A 25,830-nucleotide genomic window follows, 5' to 3' on the forward strand; every position below is an offset into this window, starting at 1 on the left:
TGTTAAATATATATATATATATATATATATTTAACATATAAGATATTAAAATCATCAAGTCAAAATTATGCCTTAGCATTCCTTAAAAGACAAGGTTGATAAGCTCTAAAGACAGGAAGAAACCTTTGAATTCCAAATTCTCGATCCCCATTCTTTATGGTATATTTTTATTCAGAATTTTTTTTAAAATATCATTATCTTTTCTTCAAACAAAAACATGTTTACTTAAGTATCAAAGAGTTTCTAAATTCACTAAAATTAACCTTTTACAGATATCAATCACTAACTACTCTAACTTACTAAATATTAGACACCTTAACTAGAAAGAATGGAATAGATTATCAGAACTAAAAGATTAACCAAAAAGCTCGGGGGTCTAGCTGTTGTTGTCTTTGCAAACAAGGTTAGAAGTTGAGGCAGATGTATGCCACCTTAGGAACCTCCATAGTTGAGACTGGTACATCAATCTCTATAAGGCTGAAGACCTTCTTTTTCTTAAAGGGAGCATCAACACCCACAATTACTTTAGAGGTAGTTAAATTATCTTAACCCCTGGATGAGGGAGTATGACTACCCTCAAATTTTCTTTTACAAGAGTTTTGATTGTTTTCTTAGGAAAAGAGCCATTAGAAACAAAGAGTTCAACGATGATGGGATAGTTCTTCATCACTTCTTCAACTTTACCTCAAATTACAACAAGATACAAATAATTTCTTTGTGAACTCTCGTCCATGGATCTCGTTGAAGTTTTTCCTTATCATTCAACTATTAGTCTTGTAAAAAAGAAAGTTAGCAATAAACTTAGATACACATAAAATAAAGAATAAGAAAGTTGCATTCTTTGCAATGCGACATGATCTTTAGCTATCTTATTAACTCCATACTTAGTTAAGGTCAAGGCTAACACAACATGTTTTTTCCTCATTCGAGCTTAAGCTATACTTGTGGTTTACATTAAGAGGAGGAACCCTCCAATAATGGGAACAACCCTAGATCTATTGCATTCCACCTCTAGAACTAACTGGTCTGCTATACTTTATTATTAGTAATCTCTTCCTTCATTTCTTAATATACACAAGCATTCCACATAGAGTTTCCTTCATGACTCTAGTAAGTCTGTTGGTGAAAATGAAAAACCAATGTATGTCATTGCCATCATTGGTGCTAGCAACCAGATGGTAATAATTTCTAAAGACATTAATTATAGGCTTGATTCTAACAAGCTTAGAAAACTTATCAAAGTCAAATAAAGTTATCTACCTATTAGGAGTAGCTGGATTAGACCTAATTTATAATATCTAAACACTTAGCTCATAAATCCTTGGAAAGAGAAGGATTACGCCAATGCATACATGTGAAAGGGGGCTAAATCTCAAACTGACCTTGGGTTGCCAATTAATATGCTTAATACAATCAAGCATTTAAGCTGTGTACTTTCCTAACTATAGGTAAGTAACAAACTTTATATCCTCTACACCTAAAGTGTTAGGAGCGTTATCCTCAAGTGTCTCAGGTAATCTTTTTTTCTTCTTACATTCTTTAGTAATGGCAAGAGAATAACTTCTTCTACTAGGAAAGCTACTCCTTCCTGCTAGATGTGGATGTCGGGGCATCACCCTTTCTAATTCTAAAGCCCAGTCTAATGGACCTTTGCCCCTCACTGTTTCTTCCAGGCAAGCTATACTAACTTGCACAATCTCACATTATCTTGTACTTTATTTTTATCAAATAAGTAGGGGTGGTGAGATTTGAACTTATGGCCACTTGGTCATCAAGGCTTTGATACCATGTCAAAGAACTATCTCAAACTAATAACTTAAGCTGTTAGATGAGGTCCTATGATATGATTTATATTATTCTCCAACACACCCCTTAAAGTGAAAGCCCTTTAGACTTAAAACTTGTATAAGTCCACAATACATTCTGCTTAATTTTTATCAAATAAATAAGGATGATGAGATTCAAACTCGTAACCGCTTAGTAATTAAGGCTTTGATACCATATCGAAGAACTATCTCAACCTAATAGCTTAAGCTGTTAGATGAGGTCCCAGGATATGGTTTATATTATTTTCCAACAGTTAAGGAACCATCTCAACCCAATAGCTTAAGCTGTTAGGTGAGGTCTCATAAAATAATTTATATTATTCTCTAATACACACCCTCAAGTGAAAGCCTTTTGGGCTTGAAACTTGCACAAACTAGCATTACTTTGTGTTTAATTTTTTATCAAATAAATAAAGATGGTGAGATTTAAACTTGTGATCGCTTAGTCGTTAAAGCTCTGATACCATGTCAAAGAACCAATTCCACGAAAAAGCTTAAACTTGTTAAGTAAGGTCTTAAAATATGATTTATATTATTTTTTAATAATAAAAAACTTTCGTACATGAGTTATGGAGTAAATAAAGGACTTATAAATAGGGTATACCTCATGCTTTTAAATGCTTGATTTTCTTGTGATCAGGAACTTTCATAAATGATGAGTCCTGTAATCTATCCATGTGAAATTAAAGTTCTACATTATAATTAAAGTTAGAATGAATCTTCATCCATAAGCAGGAATCTTGAAAATCAAGAATTGATGGAGGGAAAATATAGATTATATGTAGTAGCACAAATCCAATTATTAGACAACATAAGGAAGGGGCCATCAATCTATTATGATAGGGAAAAGATCATGAGTGAGGGAGGAAAAGAGAAAAGAAATAAAAATTAAAAAGGAAGATATTCCTTGATTTTATAAGCAAACCTACAAACTTGCGGTGTTAACATTATAAATAGGTTGCCCTCTCAATTGAAGAAAAAGAAAAAAAGTCGTTTTTAGCACAAAAACCTTACAAAAAAACTCTCTTCATGCACTCGAATCTTCCATATATAGCACACCGTTCTCTCTCTCCTTTGCAAAACCAAACATGCACTAGACCACTTATTTTGTCCACTCCTTTTCTGTTCCTTGCCACTTGAACCTCTGACTAGCTCTCGCGCAAGCAAGTAGCCAACTAGATATTTAGTGCACTCTCTTAGGTAATACTATTGTAATCTCCCTCCATGTAATCCATGCTATATTTACAAATTTATAACCAAATTTTAATTGCTATAATCAAACCCTTCTTATAATTTGATTTGAGATTAATTGGTACAAAATTAAAAGTTCTATTCTAATTCTTATTAATTTTGAGTTTGTATGATGTCTAATCGCTATCTAAAAATAGATGGATCAACTCACTTGAGAACTTATAAATATAATTGATTAGCTAGCGAACTTGAGCCCATGATAGGAAACTTTAACGAAGCTAGGATTAGCTAACTTTTCCTGATCCACGCTTAGTTAAACTTAGAACCTTCCCTCAAGTTACCTGTAAATCATGGAGCATGTTGTCTGTGCATTTTGTGTGCCGAGTTATTGTGTTTTCACACCTACTTCTTTTGCAGCTCTCAACTTAATAAGAACATGTCTCTTTGATTCCTAACATGATGGTGCCAAATATTAGTGAAACTACCAGGAAAGCGCCCACTAAGGTATTCCTCATTGAAACCGAAACTCTCCAACAACGAGAGGAAGATTGCCAAATCATGGAAGCCAATGCTCTAACCACGTTAAGAATCAATGGAAAGACCAACGACATGTCCCAACTACGGACTGCGTTCGAGAGATTGAGTGAACATAATCAAGTAGAATCTGAGAAGCGTTATGGGTGAATGGTTGACTTGTTGAGAGTTCTTGTGCAAGATGATTCTATCCGAGCATTGGTTTCTTATTGGAACATGAATCACTTTCGGTCCAACTGATCTCACTCCTACTATGGAAGAATATCAATCACTGATGTCTCTAGAGCCATTGTACTGGAGCTATACTAACTGTCGGAGGGAACAAGCACCACAATGATTGGGAGTTCAGTTAAGTTTGAAAGCTACTATGCCCAAGCCTCATATACGTGGAGAAACCAGATGATGGTTGTGGTCACAATAGGAGCTTGAATTTTATAAGAAGCCGAGTAACAAGGATACGAAAGTAGGAAGACTGAGGATCATTGCTCTAGAGATAATTGGATTGGTTCGGTTCCCTGTATACTCCAAAATGATTAACTATAGACTGTAAATTTCATGGTTCAAGTCGAGAGTCTAAATGCTAATCATGTATCGGTAATTATTTTAGAGTCTATTCGAAGTCTGAATTATATTAAGAGGGCCAGTTTACGAAATCTAAAATGTTGCACTCAGCTTCTCTTTATTTAGGTAGTTAGCCATATAAGGCCTATTGTGCGTGCATTCTCTCCTTGTTGGCTCAAGGGAAGGAGCACCATTCAAGACTTTCATCGCCATTGTTAGACTGAAATGACCTTAGAAAAATAGAAAGGAATAATATATCGGGATTCAAAGCCAGGTCAAGTAGCATGGATAGCAACTTGAATATCGCCCATAAGATACTTAGCTCAGCCTAGATATTTTCCATGGGTGCTATTAATTGGAGCATGAGGTTACGTGAGTTATATTCCCTCAATTTCCACTCAACAACTGGGGTACGCAAGCCCAAGGCATTCTCGCATGGTTCATTTTAACGAGTTTGACTTCTTATTTGAAAGAGATTATCAAGCCAATTTAGAGCTAGCTAGAACTGCTTGGAAATCAAAGGACCTTTGTGAAGCAAAAATCTCATGATCTCCGACCACGAACTTAAGATGCCAAGAAACAATAGGGGCTTCTTGTATATCCTACCCAAGCGATATATATAGTGCCTCATGAAGAAGCACGGCTGAGCTAGCTGAGAACATAATTATTCTCCATGGAAAGCTAAAAACTGAGCTGGCTGAGATGATTCATAAGTAGCGTAAGATTGAAGCCAATTATAGAAAGTTGAATATCGTGTTGTAGTAAAACACCATGAAGAACATACATGAACAAATGAAACTTGAAGTGTGTATATGAAGATATTTTCTCAATACAGAGCTATTTTTTAAAATTTAATAAGTTTCTTATCTATAACGAGAATCATAGAAATAGCTAGATCAAGAGTGAATAGAAATGCCATCAAGTTTTGTAAACACAAGAAAATACTATGGTTATCGGCACTGTTTGATTATAAAAATGCATGATATATATATAGCTGCTACCATATAGTAGCTAGGTAAGAAATAAATTAGAGAATTAAAGAACAAAAAAAAAAGCCTCCACAAAATTTACTCGCAAAAGAATGCATAACTCTCCTGTAACTTAATTTGGCTGGCCAATCTATCTTTCAAAAGACAATGTTGGAAGATAATTATTGTGAGAGCTGGACGCACCTGTATGCCATCCAAAAGTAAGCCAGAAGGTAGTTCCAATTAATAAAGCGTCGAAATCCCAACAGCCAAAAAAATGATGCTGATAGCCATTGTAAGGTTATTTGAATTTATGACTGATAGTTTAAAGATCCAAGTCTCAATTTACAGAATTACCATGATCTGATTTTTTCATCGACTAGTCTCAAGATGACATAAATATGCAAACCATAGCCTTTCTACCCAGCACTTGTGATCTTCATGAAAGCTTCTTTTACAACGATGTTGCAAAGGATCTGAGTACGAGTATCGAATAGTATATTTATTCAAATGTCTGTCAAATCTCTAAAAATTAGGATACGAGGACCTGCAAAAAAATGTCCAAGTATTGGACACAGGTACGAGAACTAGTACCCTTAAAGGATAAAAGAACAATCGCGCCCTCCGCATCCTGATCAAGATGATGCAATATCATGTTGATTGCTTCTTCTTTTTTTCATTGATCTTGATTATTAAAGGCTGCCCTTCTTTTCATGATCATGCATGAGCCAACAGGCCAGTCGCCGAAAGCAACTCACATTAAGCAATGATTTAAAATTGACTTCATATCAAGAAAAAATCTTCCAATAAATCTAAAAAGATAAAAATAAAGGTACCTTTTTCATATAGTAAAAGTGCAAAAAAGTGTCCGCGTTGATGAACTAAAGTGTGAATGAGATCACAGAGATAATGTTACCTGCACTTTAACTTCGTAAATAAACGTCAGCTGTGACATCACTGCAGAAATGGCCCCATTGGACTCGTATGCACATCTGTGACCTTACACCCCGGTTAAGGTATATGTATCTTATATATGTATCTTGCATGTCTTGATCTTACTCTCATGTTACAAACAAGCAAAGAGAAACACTTGACGCTTAAGTGAAGCCATGCCATCAATTGAAGCTCTAGCAATGGCAGGTGTGGACTGTGTGGAGTGTGGCATCAGCCTCGAAGAGAGGGAGCGTAGAGATACCGAGAAGACTCCCCAGCATCTCCTAGCCGATCAAGGCGAAGAAGGGTTGAAAACTCATGAGAAAGATAAGTTGATGGTGGAGCAATGGCTAGTCAAGAATAAGATGGAAGCATGGCCTAAAGTAGCTGCTCCTCCAGTTACTAATGGGGTGTCAAATATTCAGAGTCGATAAAAAAAGCGGTAACATTATGTTGGAGGCTTTCGAATTAATTTCTAGGTGTCTCCATACTCCAAACAATGTTTAGAACAGTATGTTTGACGCCGAGTGAAATAAAAACAGTTTCTTAGGTTTACGTCTATGTATTTGTATAATTTGAAGAATTCTGCTCGTATGAAAGCCCATATAAAATAATTATTAACTATCAAAATTCCAGCAAAATTAAAGTATTTATAACATGAGAAAAATCATATATTAATAAAAATAATTGTGAAAAGTGTGTGTGTGTGTTTTATTTAACTAAAGTCTGGAAAAACAATATGATAAGACGCCATAAATCATAAAATAATGGTTTGAGGTGTTGTGAAATTATTACATAGGCACCACTAATTAAAAAAAAATTGCATTAGGGCAAATTTGATATAAATAGTTGGAAGCAAAATCGAGACTGTATAATTGGATGCCATTTTTTGGGTTTGCCCTCAAAAGTTTAGTGCCAACTTTATTTTGTTGATTGGATTTGAGTTCAACCTGAAAGATTTGAATCTTATGAGGCATTATTTTTAATAGCATCTAAAATTCACTGATTAAAACAAGCCATGGCGATTAAAGGAAGCTCCGGTGATGCAGCTGTCTGCCTCAATGCCCACAACAAGTGTAGGGCTTCAAAAGTTTTCTCATTTTACAGTAAGTGATTTCGACGTGGAAATGGACTGTTTTGATGGGCATGGATGTTAGTAGCAAAGAGAAGAAGGGAGTTTCAGAGGAAGGCTTTCTTTCTTGGAATCTTTACTAGCCGCCACTTTGCTTGTTAATGACAAACTACTCCATGAGCAATAAATATATACGTAAGATTCATATTTTGGCCTTCGGCTCAAACCCAAATCTAGCTCATACCCAAAAATCTAATCTAACATATGTATTTAAAGAGGATTTTTGCGAGGGATTTGTTTTTTCCTTCTTCTCTTCTCCCTCCCTCGTAACTTTTCTCCTAAATATACCAAAGATTCAGCTCTATCTAAACTTCAGCTTTTGGGTTTTGAAAGGTATTAAAGAAACAAGTGGTGGGACTGCCTCTGTGCTGTTTTTTAGTGGGGATTTGATAATTAATAGATTGAAAGCTGTTTTTTACTGTGATAATTAATAGATTGAAAGCTGTTTTTTACTGGGGATTTGATAATTAATAGATTGAAAGAAGTGTTTATGGTTTTTATTATGATTTGATTATTGAATGATTTAAAAAATTTAATTAATATTTTAAGATGTTAATTTGATTTAAAACAATCTTATTAGATAATTGAAATTGAGGATTTTGAAAAATATATTGATTGTTTTAGGATTTTTGCAAATTAAAAAAACTAGCAAATCAAAATTTTAAAAATTCTTATCAACTAATTAACTAGTTGGTCTGAATTGGTCAACCAGTTGGCTTATGATGATGATCAATTGGTTTATTATTTTAGTCGGATGATGATCAATTGGTTTATTATTTTAGCCGACTTATTGACTTAGCAGTAGAAATTAATTAGGTATGTTAGGTTTGATTAGTTTAGGGTATATTCAAGATCGATTGAGTGAGTTAGTTCAACTTTATAATTATATTTTGGTCTCTAAGCTTAAAGTTTTGATCTCTTATATTATTTGCTTTGAGTCAATTTTTAGTATTTTTATGTATCCATTATAGGTTTTGTTAACATTTATATTAGCGATCCTTAAGTTTTCGATTCTATATTTGCTTATTCTTTTTTTTTCAAATGAGTAAGATAATCTTTAATATGCATATAATATAAACACTATATGTATATTGATTATATGATAAGTATAATTGATAAATCCTTGAATATATTTGCTCTATTTTTAAATAATCATTTATTATTGATTTCACACTCACATTCAATAGAATGAATTTTATTCAATATAATCTTTATTTTCTTTGATAACCATACAAGTATATATTATATTTTGATATTGGTATACTTGTCAATAACTTCATGCTAACATAAGTAATTAGTTTATGTATACATAGTATTTTATATGCCTAGCTGATAAGAGAAACACTAGTTTATGGTGATTGATCCTCCCATAGTTATTGAGGCCGCAAACATGATATTGGTATACTTGTCAATAACTTCATGCTAACATAAGTAATTAGTTTATGTATACACAGTATTTTATATGCCTAGCTGATAAGAGAGACACTAGTTTATAGTGATTAATCCTCCCATAGTTATTGAGACCGCAAACATCGTCTGTTATTTGAGCCAATGGCTTTGTCAAATCTTTGACAAGTATTATATTACCATATACTATTATGCTTAGTGTGTGTGTCTATTTTAATCCTTATACTTATAAATAGCTGAAATGTATATTAAATAGTATTCTATTACTGAGTTGGTTGAACTCCTCTTTATTTTAATATTATTTCATATTCTTAAATTATATTAGCAGGTTGACCTTTGATTTAAAGTTCCTATTACTTTGTTGGTATGGCTTGCTTGCTTCCACAAGCCTCTTTTTTATATATATAATTTAATGTCTTAGACACTCTATTTACGCTGTATTCATTTAAGTATAGATTTTTATTTTAAAAATTTAATTTAATTTAATTTAATAAGCATTTTAAATTATGAATTGTTTTATTAATTTTAAGGAATATTTGAAGATTATAAAGTGTTGCATGAATTTTATATATATTTGTTTTATGATATACATATTCTAAGACTTACCATAAATGATGTATCCTTGTTCATGTATTGTCAGTTACGTACCTGAGATTCGAGTAATGACACTTGCAAATAGAAACATCTTTGAGATTAATTTCGGGTTTGCTTACTTGGTATTATGTGACGTCAGATATATGGCAGCTTGAATGAGTGACTAAAATTTTCTTTTAGATTTTCTTTGTTTGGGTAGTTTACGGAAATATACTGAGGAATAATGTTTCTGATTGAGGTTGAATAGAATGGACCGTGTGCATTTCTGTATCCGCTATTTAGCTTCATGGGTCCTGACTGCACTTTTGGAAAGGTTGATGCACTCACTGCCTCCCACTACCACTGGTAGTCTCTTGCCACTTGCATAATTTTCTCGTTCGATAAATTTGCCATAGCATGCTCCAGCAAGGACCTTGAGAGAGAGTTCAGTAGATAATTCAGGGAGCTTGCGGTAATCACAAGTAAAGATTTTGCATCTTGGCACCACTCTTCACGATAAGAAAATTTCAATCACATTAATGATTATCCATGACCGATTTTGGCTGGTAAAACTTGATGAAGAGTCTTGGAGCTTACAGGTATTATCAGTCAAAGCATCGACAACGGCACGAGAAAATCCTGGATCTTTGGACCACAGGCTTGGAAGGGAAACGTTAGTTGCAATTTCACCGTTGGAATGAAATGGAAATAGACAACCTCATATCCTTTGTGTTATATATTACATTTCGTTTTAATGAAAGGTCGCTTCAATATTGTCTGACAGAGCAAAATCCTAGAAAACAAGTGTGAAATGACGTTGAAATTGGTGGAAATACAGCAGGCAAAAGCCTAAGCAGGAAGCTCAAGAGTCGAAATACCATTTTCTTGGGATAAATAATAGAGCTACGATTATGAAACTGGAAAAAAAAAAAAAAAAGAGCTTTCAAATTTTGGGAGTTGTAGAGACCATCTGACTTCGGAAGCAGGACAAATTGGTGAACTTACATTGGAGGTCGGAGAAACCTTGCAGACGCCCACCATATCAACGCCAAAATAGTTTCATCGCAGACAAAATAGGAGCTCACACAAAGGAAGAACGAGGAGCCTACATGAGCAACTGTCATAAAAATTATGAAAGCACATTCTTTCCTTTATTTTCATGTATCTGTTTTCGTTCGAGGAAAACATCAAGCTAATGTAAATGGAAATTACATACTTTAAATGCACCGGAGAATTCATTTCCTCATCTTCCACCAGATAACTCAATAGCATCTTGGTTATAAAGTGAATCTTCTCCCAAGTCAAATCTTCTCTGCAATCTGCTGTATTCTTCCCTTCTTGTAACTTCAACGTGCTGCCATTCTTCCCACCTTTCAGCAAGCCCCTCTCCTTCTAGCATCCGCACAACCTCTGACATTGCTGGACGGTCCTCTGGCGATGCTTGGGTACAGAGCAAAGCAACTTTTATCATCATCTCCACCTCCTGGATGTTGTAGTTTTTATTCAAGTTGCGATCTACAATAGCATCCAGTCGTTTCTCCCTCTCCAGCTTCTTGACCTTCATAATAAAACATCCATAGAAGAATTACTAGCGAGTCAGAAAGTTGCATGACATGAAAATTAAAACATGCTAGAAAGAATAGACATCTGCAAATGATGTCATAACTCCATGCAAAAAAATAGATAATAAAGGTGGGGTCGAGAGAGACATGCATGCAAAGCAACCAAAAAATGATAATGGATAGCTGTAATTAGCTATGGTTATCTTACATGGTCAAGCAATAGGACATCATCTTCTTCTTCCAGGCGTGAAAAGTCAATTGCACGTTGACCTGTAACAAGCTCCAGAAGCATTATCCCATACCCAAAGACATCAGTCCTTCCAGATGACTTGCCAGTGGACAAGTATTCTGGTGCTATGTGGCCCATTGTCCCACGAACTTGAGTAGTCACATTAGTCTTTCTCACATCCATCAGCTTTGCAAGGCCAAAATCACCAACAACTGCTTCAAAATCTTCATCAAGTAGTACATTAGCTGCTTTCACATCACGATGAATAATTTTAGGATTGCAGTGCTCATGAAGGTATTCCAGCCCACGTGCTGCACCTAAGGCCACTCTTTTTCTGGTTGTCCAATCTAAAACAGGCTCCTCAGGTTTACGCTCTGCAGGTGAAGATCAAAAATTAAACCTCACTCGAAATTTATTCCACAGAAAAATTTATAAAACAATACATTAGCCTATAATTTGTATATTTTATAGTTGATATTAGATATTACAAGGGAAAGAGGTACATATATTCAACAAGCATACTGCATACATAAACTATTGCTATTTGGATGTTCAAAGGATTCAGCAGATCCTTGTCCTACTCATCATTAGGTTAGTACCAGAAGTAGTTCAATGCTGCCAATAACTATTACTAAATATCAAACTCTAAGCTGCATAATTGACAAACAAGCTTCTCCAAAATATCACAATATTCAAATTGTCCACACTTTCCTTTCACTGTTACCCTTCTGTTTTTATTTTTGTGACATTTGACTTATTTATGAATGGCAGATGTCATTGCATCTCATGATCGCTAATCTTTTTTGAAAATCCAACTCCTATTGGGCACACACCTGATGGAGTCATTAATCAGATTAATAGCTAGAAATAAATTTTTATTTCCTACCTAATAGTAGCTGACTTTGGATTTCATTTTAGAATATCTATACCTATTTTGTGGTAGGTTTTGGTGCCGACAGTGCATCCATTCTGTGTTTTGGGAAAAAAGTACGATGAATGATTAATAAGAATTTGCTACTAGAGCTTATCCCTCTTAATAAAAAAAATCAAGGAGGCTGCCAAGCTATTGCTAGGGTTTACTTTAGCTTCTTTATTCTATCATCTTGTCCTGCATCATGCTTCTAAAACTGGGAATTAAATTCTCTCATACTCTGATGGAAACAAAATCAGGTCAGGTTCCAAATATCACAACTTTTTCGCATTCAATGATTTAAAATATGTTAGAGAAACATAATATCAAATGATAATATATATGTACACACACGCCCATTCATTCTGAGTTTAATCATTTAGATTCAACAAAAATGAGAGGAATGAACATGAGATAGTCTCAATCCATAAAACTGACCATACTTGCTAAACAGAAAATGATTATTGACAATTACCTCAGATGCAGATAATTGAACAAAACAATTAAATATGTTAGCAGTTCCTCTCAAAATCCTGTGCATAAATAACTAATACCTCTTAGACGATAGGCCACACTTAAATTCTGCATGAATGGATACACCAAGAGGCGTTCTGTAGTTGTTGTGCAAAACCCTATCAGACGTAATAGGTTCCTGTGAACAGCTACACTTATCATCTCAACTTCACGTTGGAATGCTGCATCACCCCCAGGACTTTCAAAATCAGTTAAACGCTTCACGGCAACTTTGGTGTTATCAGCAAGCACTCCTTTATAAACTTTTCCAAATCCTCCTTGTCCAAGGATATTTTCCTCACTGAAGTTGTCTGTGGCGAGCTGCAATTCCCTCCATGCAAATCGTTTTAACTGACCAAATGCTATTCTTCGATCGACTTCACCTAAGCAAATGGTAAGAAGGGCATTCAGAAAAAAATTAAGTGCGGGAACTCAAATTCTTTAATTGTCATTTTTTTAAAAAAAAAAAAGAACAATGTTTTACATTTTGTATAAATTCTCAAACTTTCATGATTTCTAGAAAAGAGAACATATGTTTTCTTTGTGTGCCAACAATTTGATCCAAGAAGTTGCACCAATCAATCACGAATAAACACATATATTAGATTCCATTTTCAGTCACAAGAGGAAATGTTCATTGAAATAGAAGAGTTTTCAAGCAGACAGGATTTTTGAACAATTTAAACCCTAGACAAATTATCTGAATCACTATAGGATGGCTATAAGTATGAGAGTTCAATTCGTGAAGAGACACAAAAAGATTTTTACTAAAATTCATCCAAGATGGAAAGTAGTTATGTAATACCTATAATTGCACAAAATTATACATGTTACTACAAATATCCCATAGTATCAAGACTAAAACAATATATGCAGCGTTATGAGCTTTTCTGCTTGTTTGGCCTAATTATGCATCAATTATAGGCAAGTAAAAAAAATTCATAAGATAAAATCATGATAGAATTCAGCTAACCTCATTCTCTTTGGATTGCAGTCTAATTTGTTGATGTGCTCTTTTGAGCTAAATTTTCAACAAAATCATAAAGTGATTTTTATTTAAATAGAAGGAAGCTCATTTTTTTTCTTCTCATAGCATGTTCAATGACTGGCTCTAGTTAAGCTGAGTAGACGCATTAGGAACAAATATGAACCCATAGCAAGTGGCTAGAAGGCATGCATGTTACATCCACTCATCAAACACTAACTGCTAAATGGAACATATATTCCACTAATACACTTCAGTTAAAGGAAAAATAAGTGCCAATGTTCGACAGTATTTTTCACTAATCCTCATTTGTCGTTCAGTAAATTGTATATGTTACCTGAAGTATGGATACATAACATAAAGACTGTTATTGTAACCTTTTATCACATTTTATGATCATTAAAAATTAGCTTTGTAAAGAGTTAAAAAAAAGGTTATTTGTCACTACAATTAAATTTTTTGCAAAAAACAGTGTAAACTAAATTTCAAATTCCATAGTGGTGTAAATGAAGTCAGCTTAGTTCAGCCATGAATTGAAGCTTTAATGAAAGGAATTTTAGCACATCTAAGACAATAATTTGGCAAAGACAAGCAAAGATTGTCAGAGAAAAAAAGCAAAACAGGACTGGCCAAAATTGTGACATGATCTATTATATCTATTTATTTCTGTGCAGCTAGTAGCAGCAATGCAATTATTTGCTATGTGCTTAAGGCAACTCAAACCTGCAACATCTACAAATATTTCACGTTTGTAGCCTTTGCGTCTACCCTTGCAAACAAAAAATAGCAAGCCTCCAAACAGAAAAAGAACTACAAATCCTCCCACAACTCCAACTACAATTCCAATCTTTGACTTACGTGAACCACCTGCCAACGGATGAAAGGATTAGCAATAAGCTTCAAGAAAACATAACTTTAACAAGTGCTGTTCAAAAAGCATCTCCAATAAATCAAAACAAGTACAATTACCTGAATCACCGCTATAAGATTCACAGAGATGCAAATTCAGCCCACCACAATTTAAGTGGTTTCCTGTAAAACTGAAATAATTGACAGAAATTCAAATTAAGTTAAATTTTGACAGTTACATGACATAGACCACACGTGTGCGCACACGCATGAAAGAAACAAAAAAGAATAAGTCTAAATGAAAAAATTAGGAGTTGAGCTAGCAATAATTCAATATTCGTTCATACTTGTATTTAGGAATTTGGAATAAATGATTAGGAACTTGACCACTGAGATTATTTGAATCGAGCAGACTGCAAAGAAAATTTCACCCATGTCATCAAAATCTTGAAATAAGGGATATAAAGCTATATGATTCAAGTGGGACTGTAAGAATAATTTAGGAATATCCCAATCTGGAGTCAACAGACAGCTCAGTTATCCTGTATCATCTAGGCATTGAACAGGACACCATCACTTACATATTGATTAAGTTTTGAAGACTAGCAAGTGATTCAGGGATAGCTCCACTGAGATTGTTTTGACTCAATGTCCTGCTTGCATGATAAGAAAATCATATCAATCATGATGAAGTTTGGAAACATGTAGATATAACTCATATACCTCTAAGGACAAGGGGAACAGAGGGTATCACTTACAAAAATTGTAGTTTTTTAAGATCACCCAGGGAAGATGGTATTTCACCACTTAAACGATTATTTTCCAAATCCAAGCTGGTCAAACTTGACAAATTTCCGAACTCTTTTGGTATCCCACCAGTTATGCCATTCCCTTTCAGTGTTCTGCATGATGAATGCAATCTAGTATATATTATTATCCAATTTGAATATTTACAATCAACACGCTAAAAAGCCATTCAAAGGGAGGTAACTTGAAGCTTTATGAAACACAAATAAAAATTTCTCGTCAACAAAATCAATTACCTTGAAAGCATCCAAAGGTTAATGTGAAAACATTTTCTACATGTATAAATCTATTAGAGATTCTGAGTGTATTATATGGGCATGTTTTCTCAACAACAAAATCAATTACCTTGAAAGCCATCCAAAGGTTAACGTGAAAACATTGTCTACATATATATATCTATTACAGAGTCTGAGTGTATTATGTCATGGGCATGTTTGTCATAACCCATTTTTAGGTTATTCCCCGATTCATATTTTTCTCTCTTCAAAAAATTAATAAAATACAAAAAATCAAGAAAATATTATCAAAAATATAACAGTGAAAAAAAAGATGCTTAGAGCGCCCTAAAAATGATCAAAAATTGGTTGAGGATGTTCAAAATTACAAAAATTAAAATTTAGCGGTATTTTAATGACTGATGATAGCCCTGTTGACAAAGAAAATTCAATTTGAGTAAGAAAAGTTCAAAATCAGATGTTTATGGACTCAATTAAATTTTATTGAAGGTTTAATTGAATTTATGAAGAGTTTGATTGCAAGAAAAATTGATTTTGGAGTCAATTTAGGCTTTAATTGGAAGAAATTAAAGTTTTAAGGTCAAATTATAATTTTTGAAAGTTAATTTAGTAAAATCAGGGGCTTAATTATATAAATATTGAAGTTTGATAGCCAATTAAAAACTTAATTTAAGAAATCCAAAACCAGAGACCAAAATAAAAAAAAACATGTAAATAAAAGGGTTGTAAGTAAAACCGGATCAGGGGCCTAATTGAAAAAATTAGAAGTTTAATGATCAATTGAGCAATTGCATAATTTCAAGACCAAGGATCAAAGTGAAAAAACAGTCAACTTCAGGGCTACTATTTGATTCTTGGTAGGGATACAAGTGCATTGATTATTAAATTAAAATTGCAATTTAGGACTTGATTGAACAAATTACAAATTAAGGATCAATTTGAAATTTAACACATTTTGCCGCCTTTTCTTTTTAAATGAAATAGTGTGTTTTGTCCAAAATGACGTCATTTCATACACAGTCCATTTACACAAAAAAGGGCCTGAAATGGTGCCATTTTAAACAGCACCATCATCTTCTTCCCCTGGACGAGCGAGGCGGGGGAAAAAGAAGATTTTTCTTCCTCGGTTTGCACCGACTTCCCCTTTTCAAAAAGACATTGCCTCCCTTTTAAAAGATGTCGACTTGTTGACCACTTGCCACGTGTTGGAAGAGCGGCAACACAGTGGCCACCCCAGCCATATCCCTCCCCTGTTTTTGGCGATAAAAACAAAAGGGGCAAACAGAAATGAACAAAACCAAGACCCACAAAGAGAACAAAAAAACAAAGAGAGACAACGAAAGAGAGGGAGCAGAATAGGAGAGAACTGGAAAAAAAAACAAAGAAACAAGAAGAAGGTAGTAAAGAAAAAAACAGAAGAAGAGCAAAAAAACAGAGGAGAGAAGAGAGAAAGACCACCGCCTGGAGCCGCCGCCATTTCGCTGCCAACACCTCTGCCATTGAGAGCACCATCGTGAGCCTCCACAAAGACCACCGCCTGGAGCCGCCGCCATATCGCTGCCAGCACCTCTGCCATTGAGAGCACCATCGTGAGCCTCCACAACAACTACCGCAAGTTAATTCCCCCGCCTTTCTCTTCTTCCTTATTCACCCCATATGCCTTATGTTCATTTTGCATGTAGAACGTGAGCTCGTTCTGCAGCAAAATGAACATAATTATCTGGTTACTGTGTTGTGCACAGTAACCAACCAATTATAGTATAATGGGCCAACCTTGACCCATTTTGCATGTTGAGCTGATCCTGGCCCATTTTATTTATGTTGCACCGGTGCTAGTTCATTTTCATTATCTTGGGCCAGTGTTGGCCCTTTTTTTTTTTGGCCAGTGCTGGCCCATTTGAACCAAAAAACATTAGTGATTTTCTCGTGTTTTTATTTTATCAATTTTGGTTAATATCGGTCTATATTTTACTTTGAAAAATACAAATCTAATATTAAAATACCTGATTTTCATCAAAACGTCCAAAAATGCAAATTAAAATACCTGATTTTCATCAAAACGTTCAAAAATGCAAAAAAAAAATGAAAAAAATAAAAAAATATTTTTATGCATAAGGCCAAGTGTCTCAAAGCTAAAAAATCATATTGTGTTTTTCATATACCAAAAAACGATATTTTAGCACGTATTTTTAGCTTTAATAACTAATTTATTAAAATCAAGAGAACAATGGCCAAAATTTCAAAAAATAACAAAAAATTTATTTTGGTTGTCTCTTAGTATCCGGGATACGACATTACACGTAATACGTATTCCGAATATTTATTTTTTTCAGACTCGGACAATAGAACGGTTAGGTTTTTACCCGATAAGATAAGGATTTCCTTACAAAGGAGAACTTTTCTTAAACCATAGACAGACTGATAAATTTTAGACAACACAACCGACTTTAGATTTTATCAGACAAAACAATGCAGCCTGCCTTAGGTAAGACGTATTTAGAGTGCTAATACCTTCTCTTTATGCAACCAGTCTCCGTACCTGATCTCTAAAACCAGTTAGGGTTCCTAGTGATCAGAATACTACGTGGCGACTTTCATTCCAATTTTTCACTGATAAGAGACAAGAATTCCTTGTCTTTTCATATTTTCCCAGAAATACATTATTCTATTTTTTTCTGAAGGGTGGATGATCGTCGCGATGCCGCACACATGCGACAATGTTCATGTCCATTGGTGATGCCATGTGTGTGAGTATGTTAGCATGCACATGTGATAGGGGAAAGAGTCAACCCAGCAACTGTAATGCCATGACCTAAATGAAGTGATTACCATGGATGGAAATTCTGAACTAAAAAGATTTCTCTCGCACCACTCTAAAGAAATAAAATGCCAAATTGACTGACTATCAAAGTCTAAAAGGTTGAACTAACTTTTTCCCACAATTACTAGTGAAGTAGTATATGCACTCTAATCATACAGCCTTATACAATTAGAACCATCCATAATAATAACTATCCTCTCACACCCTAAGTAGTTTATATCATATACTTAGCTTATCAATCTCTCAAAAAATTATGACGGTCCCAAACTGATCCAACCAAATCATCACTTTTGACATCTCATCCTTTGGCAATCTTAAATGTGTTTAGTAAGACAAAGTCAATGCTTGTGATAGAGATCATATAGTAATACATATAAAAAAAAACACATAGTTTCAGCTTTCAAATAGCAAAATATATGATAACTAAAGTCACAAAGATGTTTATAAGATAGGTTTGTAAAATAAGTTCACGTTCCTGCATTAAAGCATAATTATTATACCCAACCCAGCCCGGGACATAGCCAATCCATCCCCTGGCTCGGTTTAAAAAAAAAGTCAACCCAGCAGATCAATCAATAACGGTCAAAACCCAATTTGACTTAAAAAAATCTTCAAAACAACATCGTTTTAATTTTAAAAAAAATTACCCGGGTTAACCCAAGTCGTGACCCAATGGTTAGGCCAGGTCAAGGGCTGGGCCAGGTTTAGTAGCCTTGCATCAGAGTAATATCTGTGTAGACAATTGAAGGTTAGTTTCTATGACCATTTTTAATATAAGAACTTAAAGGTCAGGTGTGTTAGAACCATCTCAACCTAATAGCTTAAGCTGTTAAGTGAGGTCCCTAGATATAATTTATATTATTCTCTAACATACCCCTTCAAGTGAAAGCTTTTTAGGCTTGAAACTTGCACAGACTCACATTACCTTGTCCTGAATTTTTATGAATTAAATAGAGATGATGAGATTCGAACTTGAAACCATTTGATCATTAAAGCTCTGATACTATATCAAAGAATCATCTCAACCAAATAACTTAAGCTGTTAGGTGAGGTCTCAGGATCTAATTTATATTATTCTCTAACAAGGAGAAGGGGAAAGAAAGGTTGGATCTTTGACACTAACAATTTCTTATTGTTAAGAAATCAAACTTAAGTAGCACTAATCAATTGTTTATGTAACTCCATTAGATATCTCGTTTTATTGGAAATTTTCTTTTGCAAGTGTGCACACAGGGGGTTAGCATCTCATGTGTGATTCAAGTTTTATCACTGCTGATTAAGATCCATAAAATTGCTTTTGAGAATGAAATGCACCTACTTTGGAAAGAAAAAAGGAATGAAACAATTGCCCTCACAAAAACCAAATTTATCAAGAAAGCAAAATTCTGTGTTGAAACAACATACACCATACGTACAGTGTAGTGAGAGTCCTTAGAGTTCCTATCATAGGAGACAAGGTCCCAGAACAGTTGATGTCAGATAGCGTTCTGCAAACAGGTAAGATATAAGTATACCCAATGTGTAAGATAACATGCAATTCAACTAAAGGACATAATATTGCAGGAACACTAAATTATTTTATACATATTTATCATCTGGAAACAGCTGAAAGAAGAGGTAAAACCACACTGAAGAAAACATACAGAGAAATGACATTATTGCTTTTGTCACAGATAACATTCGTCCAAGTGCAAGGATTAACTTGATTCTGGTTCCAGTCTGTCAATTGATTGTTTGGAATATTCATCGAAAGCTTCAATGCAAATAGGGCATCTCCTGCAACCAAAAGTATTATTTACCATGTAGTAAGTTTATCATCTTAGCCTGTTCAATCAGTGCTGAAAAAGGAAACTTGCAATAACTTAGTGCAGAAATTAAATCATAGAAGAGGATGAATGGCAGCCTTCTCAATTTTCATTGAATGTTCATTATATCCATCTAATCACCGAGTTCACATCTATTAACATCTAAAACATGTGCATGCACTCACAGAGAGGTCATATTATCAGTCAAAGTGCTCATGTATTGAGCTCGCCCTTTCAACCACATAAGGATTTTAAATAGTTTAGCCCTTTCATCCTTCCCACATAAATTCAGCATATAAAGATATTCTCAAAAACAACAAATACAGATAACTGGAATGACATCAGTCCAGATGTTTGTAGAATTACTTAAGTGTCAGATCAATTTGGAGAGAAAGATTGAACAGATTGTGGTTTGCTTCATCTATCATTGTCTTAATGATGTCAAAATGGCCACGTCAAGTAAAAACAGCAAGTTAGCTTATCAGAGAAGGGACACAACACCTTGTGGGTCAGACAATACAAAGGATTGCAAGTAAGCCAATATTAAGGCTGCAAAGAGCATTTCCATCTTCAATGACATCAACCCAGGCGCTCGATCCATTGAAACACACGAACCCAAGTGAAGATAGAAGTAAATTCCATCTGTGAAAAAATGGCATCGGTTTGAGTCATAAATGTTTGGATTACAAGATAGTGAATGCACTGCGGGGAAAGTTCATTCATACACAAGGGAAAAGTTAAGCAGACCAAGCAGCATACACACTAGCATGGACAGATCTTTTGCTAGCAAGGAGAGGTCCTCGAGTTCATAAGATGATAATGAATGAGCTTAACTGCCAGGTCCTTCCATAAACAGATGTTTACACTTAAATTGTCACCAAAAACTAGGTGTATGTAACAGTAATATTTCCACGCAATCAATCTAATTGTCAGACGAGATTTTTTGAAGCCACTGCCAGGAGAGAGAAAAGTGTCATTCAGTCAAAACAAAAACAAGGAGGCAATCACAACAGGGTTGGGGGGCTTATGACTTCAAGTAATATCTATCTAGAAATAAACAGGAGTTGACTAATTTAAGAAATCATTTTTCACGTAAGAACTCAAGATTGCACTTAAGCCAACGATTCCTCTCTCAGGTCATAACATAGTATTGATGATATATAACTAGTGCCAGAGAAAATCAAGCAGAGTATAATTTCCATTTCTGATGAAAACTTCCTCTAATTCCAGAAGAAGATGCAAAGAATCATCCAAATAGAACTCTAAATCAATTTACTACGGATTTTAGCACTTAATACAAGACAACTAAACAGAAAAGGAAAAAATAAAAAGAGAAGCATGAACATGACATAATACAAGACACTCTTGGGTCTTTCAAATTAAGCCTAACCATTCTATTGAATTCAAAATCACAATTTTTATATGTGCTGACATATTCTCATGAACCAAACAAAGCTTCAAGCTTCAAGCTTAGGAACCAAAACAAAAGAATCCAGACCCAGAAAAAGAAACCTAAAAAAGAAAAAAGAAAACATACCAGATTCATGAAATGAGCACAGAAACGGTGAACTTGAAAAAACACAAAGGTACCTCCTTTAAGAGAAAAAAGAACCAAACTTTAAGCGGAGGAATTATCAAGAAAGGTAAAGTACTTAATGGGGTTTAAGAGGGCGAATCATAGTTGGGGCTTTTTGTGAGTGTCAGTGATTGAGCTGTCTTCTATCTGCTTTAGCCAAACTATCAAAGGGGGTCTGTGTCTGTGTGCTTGTTCCACTTACAGATGTTTGTTTTCTGTTTTTAACAGCTAAAATCTAGAAAGAAAGTTGAACCTTTTTGCTCTCTCTTTGTGGGTAATTTGTTTCCAGATGTGTAATTTTGTCATTAGCTTAGCTTAACAAGAAGCAAGCTTTTGCAATTATTAGTGCTTCTCCACTTCCTAGTTTTAGTGAAGGCCATTAGAGAGTTGTGGTCTCCTGGAATGGTATTGTAAAATTGACTACAATTCGACACAGGATACTTGCATTATTACTACATTAAACATCATTTTTAGAACTAATTATATAAATTTTAACTTTTTTGTTTAAATGAATTGCTTTTTTTTAGTTTTTAATCGAGTACTTTCTTCATCCAGACTCCATTAATTGCTCATGTTTTCGTCAAATGTACTTTGACTTTTACTAAACGCAAATTGCAATGTTGGTACACGAGCTTTTAATTTCTCTCATTCGAGTATATGATCTTTATTTGTTTTTTGTTTGTACACCAACTTTTTTTTATTGTGCTAATAAATACTTCCATAAAACAATAAGTATGGGGGCCATGCACTCCATAATTTAATATTTAAAATATGATTTGCAAAGTTGCATATGAAGATTTTGAATTTAAAAGAATTTCTCCTAAATATATCAGCGGATGGTGTGTACAAAATTAAACAGGAAAAAAACATTAATTTTGAGATTTTGATTGGAGAATACCCCAATTGCACTTGAAAATAATTATTGATAAGATAGGGACTATATTTAAACAAAAAAATACTTGAGGTGAAACTATGGTCTCATTTGTAATGTTTGGTACTGTATTACAAAAGTATTTTAAAAAAATATATAATGTTTTTAAAATTAATATGATTTTAATATTTTTAAATTATTTTGATATATTTATTTTTAAAATAATTTTTTAAAAAAACAATATTATTAATATATTTTTTTTAGTGAAAAATATTTTAAAAAACAACCGTAACCATACTTTTAAACACACTTCCAAAAAATTATTAAATTAAAAGTTACTTAGCTATAGTAAGTTATTAAATTAATCATTTAAAATTTTCAATTATTTTTCAATATAATTTAAACTAATAGCATTAACCTGTTGTAACATGTCTATTTCGAGGCCATATGAGAGCATCACAGTACCTGGTGTTACGTGCCATTTAGTTTAATTTTTTCATTAAAATTAAGAGTATGTTTGTATTCTCGGAAAAAATCTATGAAATGTTTTTTACCATTCCTTGGTATAAAAAAAATACTAAAAAACAATTGTGTTAATTTAAAGAAAAGTATACTTAACTTCGCATTGAGGATAAAAAAATATTTTATTTTATACCACCAACTCACAACATATTATTACTTAGCTAATTTAATTACTACTATTAACATTACCATTATTATTATTATTATTATATTACCAGCATAATTATTATTGCATTATAATAATATAATGTTACTACCACTACAACAATAATCATTATTAATAACTTTATTAGTAACAAAATAATTTTTACTATACAACCATTATTATCATAATTAATATTATAACTATCACAACCATCATTATATATTCTTTTATCATAATTTTTTGTATTCATTATCATTATTTTTATTATAAATTTTATAATTTTTTATATTTTATTGTTATCAACAACAAAAATATTTAATAGAAAAATCATTTTTAACATGTTTAAAATATGAATAAAATGACTCATTTTAAAAAATATTTTTCTAGAAAAAATTATAAAAAAAAGTTACCCCTACGATCCAAATAATGATCCTTACCTGGTGAGATCATTGTCAACTGGAAAGTGATATTTGGCAACCAACAAGAAAGTTTACTTAGTGGATGCAGTCTCAGCCAAATCGTTGTAGATCTTGTAACAAAAATATAATACTTCCCCTTTCCTAGGAAATTTCAACTACCACAAGAGTTCAAAAAAGAAAAATAAAAATAAAAATGTTTTTTTAATAAATTTCTAGTGAATTGTTTTTAAAACATAAAATTAAAGATGGCACATATCACTAAAAATTATATTTTTTATTTTTTATTTTTCATGCCTGAAATATCATTGTAAGAAAAACCTTTTATTTAAAAAATATTAAATTAAAATATATAAAAATAAAAGCAATTATTATTATAATTTTAAAATTTAAATAAAAAATCAATTTGGGACAAAACTTGAGTAATGAATAAGAAAGGATCTACTTTTTTTTAAAAAAAGAGATCAAAAGAACATCTTTTTAACAAAAAACAATAATAGGTTTTTTACTATAGTTTTAATGGGGTTTTACACCTGAACACGAATTAACTCAAGTTTTTTTGAAATAGGTTATGTCAAATATTTCTCTATTTTTTAACTTAAATTGATTCATATTCTAGGTCAATCAAGTCCTGAATTAGCTTATCAGGACTGTTCTAGTTTTATAATTAAAGTTATTATACTACTTAATATAAACTAATATAAAAAATATTATCTAAATATCTTTTAAAATATATAACTTCAATAATAATACTTCTTGAAGGTAGAATATAACTTTTTATATTTTATAATATCTTATTCACCATCAATCAAATAGAGATACAAAAATTATCATTTTTATCTTATATATAATTACAAATATAATTTTATTACATTCTCCAGTTATATTTTGTCTTATCTATTTTTATTATTTTTATCTCAGAACAATAACGAAAAAAAATTGCTAGAATGCCACTTTTTATATATATATATATATATAGCCATTTAATTCGAATCAATACAATACAAAGACAATCTGGTAAATTTCCTCAATTGGAGTTCGGTCAATATTTTCCCCAAATTAGGCTGTCTCTATTTTTTACAATTATCCATTTGAGTAGATGCATTTATCTTTTTGTCTGGCTTGGAGCTATGGTAAGTTTTTTTTCAAAGATATGATCATTTTAAAATACAAACCATTCTTCATATATATATAAAGTACTTTTTATAGGAATTACAACAAAAAATACCACCAGGCATTCAAACCAAACACCCCCTCAATTTTATATAGCAAAACCAGCAGCCGTGGAATAAAGCGGCCGCCTGGTGCCTAACATTTAGGCAATTGTCAATTTCAATGGGCAAACATCAACGACATTTTCTCTTTAACATCTAGGTTGGTGGTACCCGAGATGAAACTCATTCTGTCTAGAGTTATGACTCAGTGGGTTTTCTTCTTTTTATAAAAAATAATGTTTTAAAAATTCAAATTATTTTTAATAAAAAAATTAAATCAAACCAAACTCAATAAAAAATAAATAAAATTACAAAGTTTATTTAAAAATATAAAACAATGAAGTAAAAAAAATAATAAATAAATAAAAATGTTAAGTTGTATTAACTTTCTCATAATCCATGTTATTATATTAAAAACATCCTATCTAAAATCATGAAATTTAATCTTTAACTAATTAAATTTTAAATAAAAAATTAAATAAAAAAATTTAAAATAAAAAATAATGTTATTAACAGCAGTTTTTTATACTCAGTCTTCTTGTACCAGCCCACGATGCCAAGTTAAGTTAAATAACAGTTAAGCACCTTTACCGTTGCTTTCCATAGATAGAGAGAAACAATAAACAAATAAATAAGAAAGTATTTCTTTGCTAATTAAAAAACTCACCACGACGCCCATTATTCATTAAAATATACAAAAATAAAGGCTCACCATTACCTTTTCTGTTCTTTCTTCTTCTTTTTTAATAAAAACATAGAAGCGTACGTTATGAGAACTCTAAAGGTCAAAACATCATGATCGCTTGGTCCACGGGTTGTTAATTCATTGAAAAGCAAGGGTAAACCTTTACGCGATAGAAATCATCTTTACCGCTCGCTCAATTCTAGGTCAATTAAGCCCCGAATTAGCTTATCAGGACTGTTCTAGTTTTATAATTAAAGTTACTATACTACTTAATATAAACTAATATAAAAAATATTATCTAAATATCTTTTAAAATATATAACTTCAATAATAATACTTCTTGAAGGTAGAATATAACTTTTTATATTTTATAATATCTTATTCACCATCAATCAAATAGAGATACAAAAATTATCATTTTTATCTTATATATAATTACAAATATAATTTTATTACATTCTCCAGTTATATTTTGTCTTATCTATTTTTATTATTTTTATCTCAGAACAATAACGAAAAAAAATTGCTAGAATGCCACTTTATATATATATATATATAT

The 25,830-nt window shown here is 32.7% G+C and overlaps 1 protein-coding gene across 8 annotated transcripts; it reads right to left on the bottom strand.

Moving 5' to 3' along the window:
* Positions 1 to 9,828: 9,828 nt before the first annotated feature.
* Positions 9,829 to 21,839, bottom strand: LOC105130293 (probable LRR receptor-like serine/threonine-protein kinase At5g10290). Of its 8 annotated transcripts, none has more exons than XM_011032726.1 (14): positions 21,380 to 21,839; positions 20,590 to 20,794; positions 20,344 to 20,484; positions 19,681 to 19,813; positions 19,453 to 19,524; positions 14,932 to 15,075; positions 14,755 to 14,829; positions 14,521 to 14,586; positions 14,294 to 14,364; positions 14,048 to 14,191; positions 12,381 to 12,722; positions 10,896 to 11,290; positions 10,368 to 10,683; positions 9,829 to 10,230 (listed from the first exon to the last, which is right to left on the bottom strand). In XM_011032726.1, exons 2-13 carry the CDS (start codon positions 20,609 to 20,611, stop codon positions 10,369 to 10,371), a joined length of 1,920 nt encoding a protein of 639 aa, XP_011031028.1. In that variant the 5' UTR covers positions 20,612 to 20,794; positions 21,380 to 21,839; the 3' UTR covers positions 9,829 to 10,230; position 10,368. The 8 variants fall into 8 exon arrangements, with proteins under 8 accessions (XP_011031028.1, XP_011031027.1, XP_011031031.1 ...); XM_011032725.1 differs by having other exon boundaries at positions 9,829 to 10,242; XM_011032729.1 differs by having other exon boundaries at positions 9,829 to 10,683; positions 20,602 to 20,794.
* Between the last annotated feature and the right edge of the window lie 3,991 nt (positions 21,840 to 25,830).

This window comes from Populus euphratica, unplaced genomic scaffold, assembly GCF_000495115.2.
Source record: "Populus euphratica unplaced genomic scaffold, PopEup_1.0 scaffold45.1, whole genome shotgun sequence".
NCBI classification, from domain to species: Eukaryota; Viridiplantae; Streptophyta; class Magnoliopsida; order Malpighiales; family Salicaceae; genus Populus; species Populus euphratica.